Here is a 13,372-nt window from a genome sequence, read left to right as displayed (position 1 = left end):
AAAATGTGTGTACAAAAGTTTGTATAATTCATAAGTTGTATAAAATTCCCATTGGATTGTTACAAGTATTTCAATAGGTTGGCAATCAGTGTCATTTACGAATGTAAATCCATTTATTGCAAAGAATTAGGTCAGTTTAAGGTGGTTAAGTTTTATAAAATTTACTTATATATTGAATCAAATATTTTAATGTGCTTGCATCAGTACTTTTTTACAGTTATAACATTTTTCTCTGTAAAAAGGTAGGGAAATTTAACGCCGTTACGTTGGCAGCGCAGTGGGTGGAGGTTGGTACAACTGAAAGACTTGTCAGTATGTCAGTAACTCGACGGTGTCGCGTCGATCCGGACGCCTAGTTCGTACCTTCGTCATCCCGGCAACGATTCTATGTTAACTTTACCTTGATAAGGCCAAATCGTACTGATAATGCTAGTTCTGTGTCAAGTTCCAACCCAATAGTGACCGGATCTTGATAAGGTATTGATAACAGCAAGTGGTTACTGATAAGGGGTATCAGGAGATAATCTGTGTCACTGGATTGTAAAACAAAAAATCAAAAAAATCCTTCAATTTTTATATTTATACTTAATAAAAAAAAAATAACAATGAAAGTACCAGGAACTAATATTATAATTATTGTTGCAATTTTCCGACCACAAAAATACCTAAACTGATATTGTTGATACATTACTAATATTGTTCAATATTGAATGGATCAATAAATATTGCAGAGTTAAAAGTAGAAATCCCTAAAGCATAATCGTGAATTACGTGTTATTGTAACTGTTTATTTACCATGTCTATGAGTACTTATAATTTTCAGGCATATAGTATAATATTACAAAAATCTTTTATCATTTGGAAGCGTCTTGAGCTATAGATAGTGTTTAATCACATAAATATAACAATTGATTTTATAATACATTTTTGGAATTGTTGTTAGGTCAATACGATAATGTGATGAATTAGAATGAACACCAATAAATAAAAACACATAAAAAATGTTTAATCTGTAGACGAATGCGGTAGGTTGTACTGTACATTTGGCTAGAAAGAACTGTGCAGTAATCAATATTAGGTGTCAGGTGGCGGGTCTGTTGAAATATAAAATGTATACAGTACAGTCAAGACACGAACTTTTATATTAATGTATTATGGTTACTATACAATTATTCAACAACTATAAAACCGACTATAAAATAAAATGCTACTATGCAGAAAATATGTTATATTAATCAATATAGGTTGTCAGGTAGAGTGTATATACTACAAATCATATAGTTCAGTCAGGTAGACGCCGTTTTACAATATCAGTCAATCAATATCAATCGTGCGTTAGTATGTTAAAGTATTCCATTACTACAAGTTTAAGTAGTAAGCTTAATCAATATCAGGTGTTAGTGTCAGTAATCAATATTTGAATTCAGGTGTTTCGCTGTTTGAATAGTGAATCTTACAGTCTAGACCTTACATATCTACTAATCAATTGCTACATCTACTAGATCTACAGATCTAGTCTAGATATTACAGTCTAGTAAAAGTTGTGTAATGTTTAATAACAGGTGTAAGTTGCCTGTCAGTTGAAATAAAACGGATAAATGTGAAGTTCTTCAGTGTAATAAGCTAGACAGTGTATTGTGGTTAGTATCTGTGTAGATATTTGGTACCAAGAGGTAAAAATTATTCTATTGCAAGCTTGGACAAGTAGACAACGTTTTGTAGTAATCAATATCAGTTGTCAGGTAGTGGGACTTTTGAAGTACACAATAAATCCTACTGTACAGTCAGGTAGACAACGTTGTGTAGTAATCAATATCAGTTGTCAGTTGGTGGGACTGTTGAAGTACACAATAATAAATCTTATAGTACAGACAGGTAGACAACGTTGTGTAGTAATCAATATCAGTTGTCAGGTAGTGGGACTTTTGAAGTACACAATAAATCCTACAGTACAGTCAGGTAGACAACGTTGTGTAGTAATCAATATCAGTTGTCAGTTAGTGGGACTGTTGAAGTACACAATAAATCCTACAGTACAGTCACGTAGACAACGTTGTGTAGTAATTAATATCAGTTGTCAGGTGCTGGGTCTTTTGGAGGACACAATAAATCCTACAGAACAGTCAGGTAGACAACGTTGTGTAGTAATCAATATCAGTTGTCAGGTAGGGGGACTGTCAAAGTACACAATAAATCCTATAGTACAGTCAGGTAGACAACGTTGTGTAGTAATCAATATCAGTTGTCAGGTGCTGGGTCTTTTGGAGGACACAATAAATCCTACAGTACAGTCAGGTAGACAACGTTGTGTAGTAATCAATATCAGTTGTCAGGTAGGGGGACTGTCAAAGTACACAATAAATCCTACAGTACAGTCAGGTAGACAACGTTGTGTAGTAATCAATATCAGTTGTCAGTTAGTGGGACTGTCAAAGTACACAATAAATCCTATAGTACAGTCAGGTAGACAACGTTGTGTAGTAACCAATATCAGTTGTCAGGTGCTGGGTCTTTTGGAGGACACAATAAATCCTACAGTAGAGTCAGGTAGACAACGTTGTGTAGAAATTAATATCAGTTGTCAGGTAGTGGGACTGTTGAAGTACACAATAAATCATACAGTACAGTCAGGTAGACAATGGTGTGTAGAAATCAATATCAGTTGTTAGGTTGTTGGGTCTGTTGAAGTACACAATAAATCCTATGGTTCAGTCAGGTAGAAAACGCTGTGTAGTAATCAATATCAGTTGTTAGGTTGTTGGGTCTGTTGAAGTACACAATAAATCCTATAGTGCAGTCAGGTAGACAACGTTGTGTAGAAATTAATATCAGTTGTCAGGTAGTAGGACTGTTGAAGTACACAACAAATCCTACAGTACAGTCAGGTAGACAACGTTATGTAGTAATCAATATCAGTTGTCAGGTGTTGGGACTATTGAAGTACACAATAAATCCTACAGTACAGTCAGGTAGACAACGTTGTGTAGTAATCAATATCAGTTTGACAAGTTGTGGAACTGTTGAAATTTATTTTTAAATCCTGCGGTACAATTAAGTTATTAAGTAGTTTCATTATAATATAAAAAAGCATATACTTAAAATCTGTTTTTATAACTTAAATTACAATAAAAATGTATTGTATAACCTAAATATAAATATGTAAATCAACGTAACATTAAACCTTAATGAAAGGTGATACAATTATGTTCGGATTGAAAATGTGTAGAAAGAGTCGGATTAGGGATGGTAGATCAAGAGATTATTCTGTTTGTTTGTTTTGCCGATAGGGGTTAATCTATACCCTCTTTCACATCGTTGGGAACTTTAAATTACTATATTTTTCATCATGGACTCTTAGCAGATTGCATGCGTTTATCTACTATCAACACTTTTATTATACAACTAATATTGCTATATAAATATCCACATAAACAAATTCCTTGTCGTAGATCTCAAAATTACTCATATAAAATAACTCCCCCTAATTCAATAAATATTTCAAATCCATTATGAAAAAAAGGTAGGAATATTTTTTTTATTGTTAATTATTCTCGATATTTCGAATCTATTCAGAACCACACAAAGTATTCTGTCGTCGTTTCATCCATACTCTTATATTTTATCCACGTACTTTTGGCTTTCACGAATTTTATTTTTTCTCTGTCTGACAATACTTTTCAATTTTTACTATACAAATAACGAATTTGTATTTACAAAGACATGAGATGGATTCCATACGTACATTGTTGAACATATTATACATATTGTACATTTAATATATTTACAGCATACCGATTCACTTTTTTATTTTTTTTTTTAGTTTAAATACTTTATTATAATATATTACCGCTAAGTATATTGCAAATATTGCTGGGACTAGTAAAACGTGCATTTGATGAGCAGACCTATTTTTGTTTAACGATGGGGTATAAGTACCCAATTACCCTGAAGGATATCGTTGATATGGATATCAATAGGACATTTTTTCATTATTTGTGATGCGTTAGAGGATTCAAACATTTTTATTCAATTTGAAATATATGGTGAAAAAGTATAACTGACACGTCATCTATGATACGTAGGCTATAATTTGTATCAATTTTTACTTGATAAATACAAATTTCTAAAATTAGCAACTTGGCTCTAGGTTTTTAAGATTATACATGTCACATTATACGACTGCGTATAAAAATGAATTAGCTATGTTTAAATAATTTTTTGTGAAGAACAGTATATCAGTAATGTAAAATACCATTTTCTATAGTATTGTCCTTAAAAAATACCATAGTAAACCATATCTATAGAAGCAATCAGTCTGGGTATTTTCTCTGGAAAAGTCAGTAGTTTTGATTGTGACTATTATTTATTATTATTATTATTATTTATCAGGAGTTCAAATTATAACTAATAAAAATAGATTCTAATTTACACAATTTATTGAAATAAATATTTCGAATACGAGGAACTACTTGTACTATCGATATTTCATTATAAGAGATACTTTTTGTTTAACAAATACTACGTAATTATTAAACTATAAATACGTTAAAAAGTTAAATAAGGATAATATGGCTACTATTTGTTTATTTGTAGTAAAAAACACATTGAAGTGATTTTCTTTAATTAATTATTTATATTAAAGCATTAATTTAATTAAAGTTCAATTCCCTAAAATTGTATCATACAATCATCTCCTTGGATCAGTTATAGAACAATATTGTCAAAGCTGGGTATTTCCTAACAGAATTTGTTAGTTGATAGAGTTTGTTTGAATTTAGATTGCTTTTATCAGTTTTGTTAATTGATATTTATTCATTGACGTCCCAACCTTTATAATAATAAGCCTATTGTCCCAAATGAATGAAGCAACTTGATTGACAAGATGGATTCATTGCTGAAAAAATATACACTGTCGTAATTTTTAATAGTAATTGATCAAAAATGTTATAACCTTTTTATAATTATAATAATAGCATTATCAGCTATACTTACGACAAAGTAAACCTTCATCCAGGGTAATATTTTACTAAAATATGCCAGTCACCCCCTACATTCCTTTATTGTATTCTGTAATTACGTCATCACATTATAACGGCTAGACGACCCAAATGTCCTAGAACCCTCATTCCCTCACTACTTATCCCTTACAACAGTAATGGCCTACTTGGCCACTGTGGTTTTGTGTCGTCATTTTAACCCTTCTGGTGTAATTTTCCATTACGCTCTCGAGTAAAAGTGCCTTTTCAAGAGCCCGTTTCACGTAATTGAGTTTCTTTTCGTCGCCAAAACGTGGTAATGAAAGTTAAATGCAGTGTTAATAACGTGTTTTATGTGAAAATTTCCATCATAAAAGGTCCAGCTCCAAAAGTATTCGTTAGTTTAATTTTTTGTTTACGATTGAAATACAGTATAGGCTACTTTGTTTTTATTCATCTACTTACTGTGATACGCACTACTTTCTGAATTATAAATATAATTTTTTTGTTCATTACTAACAGCTTTTTTATCCCTTTGATGCCAAAACTTTTGAATACATTATTTTATAAACACTGGCACACTAAAGACGGTGACACACTATCGATCTTTTCCCCGAACAAGACCCCGAACCGAGCAGGGAGAAGGGAGAAGGGAGGTCGAAGGGAGGATGTTCGATAGTGTGTCACGGGTCCGTACACCGATCAAGACCCCGAACAAGACATCAGGCCGAGCAGGGAGACGAGCGCTCTGGAGGCGGTTTTTTGGCGAAAGATCAAAGAAAAGATCGGTCCGATGTACGGTCCGATGTACGATAGTGTGTCACGGTACATTTTTGCCCCGAACATCGTCGCGAGCGCCGCACCGAGCGGCCGCCTGCGCTAGCACTGATAGTTCTGATTTAATATGGCAATTAAACTCTTTAATTGGTAAAATAAATAAATGTTGGGTAATATGTTGCCGTTATATATTTTAATCATTTAAGATGTAATGTTTGTGGTTTGTTTGGTCAAGGTTGAAAGTGTAGAAACCAATAAATCAATTATATCAATAATATTAAGGTTGAATTAAGTAATTGATGTTGACTGAAATTCTTTCAAAAATAATATAAACATTAATATTATTAAAGGCAATTAAAATGATCATTCTGTAACGTTATTTCAATGAATAAAATCAATAGAAATCAATAGATATAACTAAGCATCCTTTGTAGAATATTTTATTTTTGCGACAAGTTTTCAAAATGCGACTTTTAACAATAATTTTTATGTTATAGAAACTTTTTGGCTTTGGTCTGGTGTTCATTTTTTAGATTGGGACAAGTCGGGTAGTTTCGGGGTAATTTTGAACCAGTTGAAGGGTAAAAAGTCTCTGAACCGTTGGCAACACTGTTCACTGTTCCCGCCTCCCGGTCCCGGTGTGATCCGTTGTCAACCACCGACTGACTGTCGACTCCAGTTGTCTGCTGTGATTTATCACGCGTGGTTTGTTTTGTTCAGTGATTGTGGAAGGTTTGATTTGAAATTAATCACATCATGGAGTGGTCTGAAGAGAACGCATTGTTGTTAATAGCTGAGTATAAGGATCGACCGATTTTGTGGGACTTATCGCACCCTTTGCACTTCCACAAGGTCAAGCGAAGAGATGCATGGAATGAAATATCAGCTGTCATTGGAAGACCACCAACTGAACTCAAAAAGAAATGGGATAATCTGTTGGCTTCTTTTCGACGGGAACGTACCAAAGTGACTAAAGTGGAGACAGGAAAAGGTAAGCTTCTCTTGAATATCTGTGTAGCCTAGTTTGTTTATTTATTTGTTATTCTAGCTAGGCTCACTTCATTTAGCGTTGAAAAAGTGTGACTTGCCATGTGTATATGGTACTGTGTGTGTCTCAAACCTCTCAGAACACAGTGGAATCCTTTTGTAAAATAATAGTTGAAGTACATTTCACTATATTTCAATTTTTAATTACAGGGTAATTTTAAAAACATGATGCCATTTTATTATTCTAATTATAATAGCATGGTGGGTTTAGCTATAATTAAGTTAAAGTCACAGTTGTACAGTGTTCAACTAGTAGATTTGTGTAAATTAATTCATTAATAATCAACCTGTGTTATCAAAGAGTATATATAATGATTTAAGGTCTCCATACCCAGTATTCTGTTCCAGTTTTAGATAACGTTTAAACCACTTGAGTTATCAGCTTCAAACTTGGGCACTGTACTTTATATGGCAAACAAACTTGATTTATTTATGTATATTTCTCGTTTCTATGGTGTAGTCCATAGTAACAAAATACTGTAGTCTTCTCAAAATTTTCCTCAGTCCCTGAGATCAATACCTTATGAGCCCCATCCCAATACAAACACAGTAATATCAGTAACATCAAACTAAATTAATAAATACATTTTTAGATGCTGACGGTGCTCATTATGCTGGATCTTGGTATGCTTTTGAGGCTATGCGATTTACAATGGAGAAGAATAAGCCCAAGTCTGTGCTGAATACGGTAAGATTAAGAATTTTTCATAATAATCTTTACTGATAGGTTAGAAAAATCTCTGAACAGCTGCAGTTCCTTAAGCTGTGTACAGTAGGGACTTTCGAAAGAATACTATCGTACTACTTTTTATCGAATGAATGAGTATATCAAACCAGTTGTACATAACATAATAATCGAATGAACTAAATATTGAAGTAACTTATTATCGAAACATATCCATGCAATGGATAATTAAGATTGAATGTAATAATCTTACATTCAACTATTATTAAGGTTCTACTATTATTAAGAGGTTAACAACTATTGATACGTGTGTGCTTTAATAAAGAAATTTTAATTAACAGGGGTAAATTGGTACCTAAAACAATAAGATGCCATTTTATATTATAACGATTTAGGTTATATTTTGATTTTTGTCAAACACTCAATTCAGGAGTTACACAACCAAAGACAAATAAGAGTGAAAAAAAACATTTCATTTATGAAGTAGGCTATCCCTTCTTGTGCTTAGGCCTTCTTGTTCTGCCACGGTACTCTTCCTTGAACAGTTGCAAAGTACAGCGACAGCTTGTCTCTGACCTCAGCAGCAGAGAGAGGAGGACGGCGCGCTACTCTTTTGAGGGGCAACATTGATGACATCGAAGAGTCGTTGCGCCATGACCCCGGTACTACTTCCCCGTCAATTTCCTCATCAAAAGTGCCATAGGGAGTGTACCTTTCAGCTGAGTGTTTGCGCTGTCGCAGGAAATTGTGCAGCTTTGTTATAGTGAGCACTATCAAGCTCACTTTCTCTGGTTGCAAAGCCATGGGTTTCCTTAGTATTCTGAACACAGAGGCCGTAATCCCAAAAACGTTTTCCACAACCCGGCGAGCTCTGCATAGGCGGTAGTTGAACAGCCTCTGTCTGCTTCCCTTAGGAAAGTGTCCAGCATACATTCGCATAAGGAAGTCAGACAAAGCAAATGCTTCGTCCCCCACAATGAAATAAGGGATGTCATTAGACTCCATTCCGGGAAGCGGTCTCGGTTCTGGAAGATCTAGCGATCCTTCAGCCAACTTCTTCCCAAGAGCCGAGTTTTCAAATACTGCGACGTCCCCAGCGCTCCCTTGGGCCCCAACATCCACAAACATGTAGTTATAGTCTGCGTCGACCAACGCAAACAAAACAACACTAAAAAATCCTTTAAAGTTGTAGAAGACACTTGCACTACCAGTTGGACTTTCAATCACAACATGCTTGCCGTCCACGGCTCCGATGCAGTGCGGAAAGTTCCACTTATTGTGGTAGTCTTTTGCAATCTTTTCCCATTCCTCAGGTTGTGCTGGTATCTGGAAACAAATAGCCAGTAATAACAAAATTAATTATTATCAATTTTGAACGTAAGCAATAGTTTTATGTTGTATGGAAATTTTACCATACATGTTTTCCAAAGCTTTATAAAAAAATTAAAACTTTTTAGAAAATAAATTTTTTTTGGCTTTTTCCAGATTGACGATGGGGGTAATGATCTTCAGCATGAAGTTGAAGAGAATTATGAAGAGATAAACACGCAAGAGATAGGCACGCCCAACGAAATGGACAAAACCATGGACTCAGAGCAGATAGAAGATAGAACTAATGAACCTGAGGCAGCCACCGTGAATCCCTCACGTGTACCGGGTAAGAAATCGCCTTATAAGTCAGGTAAAAATAAAATGACAGCAAAGCAAAGGCGGATCCTTGAAGAAAAGCGACTAGACAAGGCTTTTAATATATTAACACAGTCCACAAGCACAAAACCAGAAGAAGATCCAGCAGAAATTTTTGGGAAACTTGTGGCATCAAAACTCAAGCGATTTGACAATTACATGAGGTCTTGCGTCGAAAGCAAAATATTAGAGGTATTTATTGAGGCGGAAAGAGGAAATTTGAATACTGTTTATGGGAATAACCGTGAAATGTATTCACCTACATTAGAATCAAACTATTGCCACAATTCATTTCCTTCGCACTTCAATAATCGGGGATCCCAATTTCATACTCCAAATTCATCTAGGTCTCACAGTAGAACAGATTCAAGACCACCCTCCATAGAAGTACCTGAATTAAACAATCCGACCAAACTTTTCAACCCCATAAACTACTTAGATGATGAGTGCACTGGTAATTAAGGTGGAACATCAGTAAGGTTAGGCCTACTCTGCTTTTACAAATATTTTGTAGCTCATGCAATGTTTAAAATAATTTTATGATTTGTGTAAAATCAAATTTATTTAGTATGCTCAGTCTACAAAATATTGCAGTTCAAGACGGTATGAAGAAACTATTGAACTACTGGTACTTAATTATCTGTATCCTATATAAGTAATTACTTAATGATTGTACTTTTTTTACTTAATGATGGTACTTTTTCCACTAATTTAATAAGTGCAACTCAAACATTATTGATTATTGTGGAATACTTTTTTACCTTTATATGAATGTGTATTTATCTCGCTGTATTAAATTACAATATTGTTATCCTATATAAGTAATTACTTAATGATACTTTTTTTACTTAATGATGGTACTTTTTCCACTAATTTAATAAGTGTAACTCAAACATTATTGATTATTGTTGAATACTTTTTTACCTTTATATGATTGTGTATTTATCTCACTGTATTAAATTACAATATTGTCAATATTTGTGTTGTTTAATTTCTAATTTATTATTACCTCTTTTTCCATGGAGCTATTTTATGTAGGCTACTGTTAACTTATGTCTCACCTATGTATGTAATACTTCTAGACATTTATGTAGCCTAACGATTGTATTACGTATACCTTAAAGTCACAAGTGAGATGTACAAAAGTCTTACAAAGGAGCAAATTTTTCAGAAAATTACCAAAAGAACTAAAGGTAAACTGCTCCAAATTTAAACTACAACTAAAAACTTACTTGGTTTGCAAAGTAATATATTAAATAGAAGAGTACCTATATGAATAGTTAAGCACTGTTAATTTAAAAAATAGCTAAGTTGACAGTTGACACTTTTCAGATGTACTCACATGTCCTTGTTTTATATAAATAAAGATTATGATTCGATTTTATTAAATATTATAGCAAATTTTTTACATGGGTACTAACCTTAATGTTTTGGAGAACATCACAGAGAGCTTGGCAAACTTCTGGTATTATTTGTCCAATGGCTTGGCGTGAAATTCTAAATAGGTACTGTAGGCTGTTGAAGTTGTCTCCAGTTGCTAAAAACCGTAAGGTTACTGCCAACCTGTCTTGAGCTGATATAGATTCCCTCATATGGGTGTCTCTTTTAGTGATTTTCCCCCCAATCAAGTTCAACAGGTGCTCAAAGTCTTGGGGGGACATCCTAGTAAAGTTTTTATATTGTCCACTTATTTCCTGGAACTTCAGGTCATTTAGCAAGGGGTTTTGGTTTGCTCTTCCATTACATAACCTGGTCTCCCACCACCGTCGATTTTTCCGGGACCTTCGGATTTTTTTGGTAGCCAGGTATATATAAATATATCCTGCTGCCGCAACTTGCATATCCATCACAACAACGGCTTAACGAATGGTTTGTATATAAACAGAATATTTTGCACTACACTAACCACAATTTAAAAATACCCAACAAAAGATTATTGAAATTGAAAACTAATTTGACACTTCATACTACAGCAATATGGGTCAGTGACTGTCGACTGTCGGTGTGGGTCCTATTGCAAATGTGGCAAGGCAACAGCAAGGTCAATGCACCCCCCCTCCCTCTTCCACGTCACTGCATCCGCGCTCTCACTCGCACACACTCTCTATCTCTCTCCAAACTCCCTTTTGCCGCGCTCGGTAGAATTCGTCTGGTCTTGGCCATGTTCGGGGAAATGTTCGGAGTGAAATTTTGCTGATATTTATCTCCCTTCTCCCTTCTCCCTGCTCGGTTCGGGGTCTTGATCGGGGAAAAGATCGATAGTGTGTCACCGCCTTACGTAGTGTGTGTGATAAATTAATGGCAAGTTTTGAATGGATGAGTTGGTAGCCTTGTTACTTAAAAAACCCCTCCGAATCTTTTTATATGGCCATAAAAGCACGATCATTAAGGACCGCTGGATCCAGTTTCGAACTAGAAAAACGCTATTTTTTTCAAAATCGAACTGGAAACCTCATTACCAAAAGAGCATTTTATTCACTCAGACAATCAAACATGTTCAATTTTTAAAAGTTAAAAATGGTAAACAAATATCTGTAATGGTAAATATAAATTACAAGTAATGCAATATGTTAATTAATGCAAATAAAGACATCTTTACTAGTATTGTGAGGTTTAAGTAATAATAAAATGAAAGGTAAAAGACGTAAAGAGGAGTTGTCAACCATTATTCGGTTGGGTGGTTTTCTAACGAAAAGCTTGAAAGAGAACGATTCCATCGAGGGAGGGGTGGCAAAAGAGTCTTGATAAATTGACCCTAAGTTTCACGTTGAATTAAGCGGAAAAATAGTAAACATCTATCAAACACACCTGGTCGACTTCTTCTTCTTATTCTCTCAACAAAATTGCCGTCCTTCCTTATTGTTAGGGCTTTATTTAGGGCAGAGGTTCTCTAACTGTTTAAGACCACATTCTGGTTCGCTTATTAATAACCTACATTAATGCTTATTAATTGGTGACATACATGCTATTATTAATATCAAATGTTGTTACTAGTATTATTTTTTATCGACGAATATATGTATATAATACAAACAATAAATGTTATTTGGTTTATAAAAAACATATTTAGTTAAACATTAAACACAAGAAAAAATTAAGCGTGATCACAATATTGGGAAGTAAAAAAAAACTCAGGCTTGGCGTTTTCCTTCAGGTCAAAAGGCCACAAATAAACCAATTTAAGAACGTGAAGATAGCCGAATCCAAAGTTTAGCACTAAATCCACTAAGTAAGCACTGAACGGATTCAGTGTGCAATGGAAGTGGTTGCGGTTCCTTTAAGTATTTAAAAAACGTTCAAATGCCAATATAAATAGTTTTCTTACGAAACACAAAAATATCATCCTGTACACAAAAAAGAGTTTTTACAGGGAAGTCATAAAAACCTTAAGCAGTATTAAAAATTAATTTTCAACTCTTATAACTCTGCTACTGTTTGCTTTATTTAACATAATGAGGAGAATATTTTTTTTTTTTTTTTGTTATGCGCAAGATTTTATTCATTAACTTATGAATTGCAGTACAAAATCACAGATTTGTTTCAAATATTTTGTAAAAACAGTTAAACAAATTTGTCATCCCCTGTTAGTTCCTAAACTGACGCTCAAATGATTTAAATTATGCCTTAGCAATATATGCTATAAATCATAATTGAATCGTAGGGAATCTTTTCTTGAATTCTTAAGGTTAGCAATCAAATTCGCCGTACATTTAGTAAAACACAAATAATTGATAGATTATGTTTGCATTAATAATATTTAAACTACTTACACCTCTGATTCAAAATTCATGGCAATGAACTTTATAAAAAATGATCAACATTATTATTTATTTTCCAAATTATTCATGTTTTAGTATTAGTTTTGCGTATTTGCAAAGAAAACATTACTGAACCCCAAATAATCTCAACAAGTAAACACCCGTGATACCTAAAGTAAATAAAGTAATCTTCTTATGTTTACTTTGCGAAAAATCAACGGGTTAAGTTAGGTAAGGTAAACAGTGGGAATATTAAAAACAAATAATATTAACTTTGCGGTACAACATCAGAATAAGTTTAAATCCGCGTGTTGTCGTAACAAACTTACGCTTTGAATTTCATGATTACTTTTTTTGAATTTAATTTTTCCAAAGCTTTAAAAAAAGGAAAAATAATTTTAAAATTTCTGTATTTTGTGATAAAACGAGTTTTTTTTATTTTG

General features: G+C 33.7%; 3 protein-coding genes across 13 annotated transcripts in view; 2 read left to right on the top strand and 1 right to left on the bottom strand.

Moving 5' to 3' along the window:
• The first annotated feature begins 364 nt into the window (after positions 1 to 364).
• The window catches only part of LOC128985492 (eye-specific diacylglycerol kinase-like), a 319,947-nt gene continuing 306,939 nt past the window's right edge, over positions 365 to 13,372 (top strand). For 10 of the 11 annotated variants that reach the window (XR_008490033.1, XM_054405036.1, XM_054405029.1 and 7 more), the window contains exon 1: positions 365 to 477. The gene's annotated coding sequence lies outside the window, so the exon portion shown is untranslated. The remainder of the gene's footprint in view (positions 478 to 13,372) is intronic. The other variant, XM_054405028.1, reaches the window with a different exon arrangement.
• Positions 6,510 to 7,832, top strand: LOC128984721 (transcription factor Adf-1-like). Its single transcript, XM_054404062.1, has 3 exons — positions 6,510 to 6,744; positions 7,394 to 7,488; positions 7,827 to 7,832. The coding sequence occupies exons 1-3, from the start codon at positions 6,510 to 6,512 to the stop codon at positions 7,830 to 7,832; spliced, it is 336 nt and encodes a 111-aa protein (XP_054260037.1).
• Positions 7,976 to 11,138, bottom strand: LOC128985495 (uncharacterized). The gene is made up of 2 exons (XM_054405040.1): positions 10,593 to 11,138; positions 7,976 to 8,811 (listed from the first exon to the last, which is right to left on the bottom strand). Exons 1-2 carry the CDS (start codon positions 11,016 to 11,018, stop codon positions 7,990 to 7,992), a joined length of 1,248 nt encoding a protein of 415 aa, XP_054261015.1. The 5' UTR covers positions 11,019 to 11,138; the 3' UTR covers positions 7,976 to 7,989.

The sequence above is a fragment of the Macrosteles quadrilineatus genome, unplaced genomic scaffold (genome assembly GCF_028750875.1).
Source record: "Macrosteles quadrilineatus isolate MER2022 unplaced genomic scaffold, UCM_ALF_1.0 Scaffold_2__2_contigs__length_208266976, whole genome shotgun sequence".
In the NCBI taxonomy this organism is placed as follows: domain Eukaryota; kingdom Metazoa; phylum Arthropoda; class Insecta; order Hemiptera; family Cicadellidae; genus Macrosteles; species Macrosteles quadrilineatus.
Note: the sequence above shows the minus strand (reverse complement) of the source record. Positions and strands in the feature narration are given on the sequence as shown.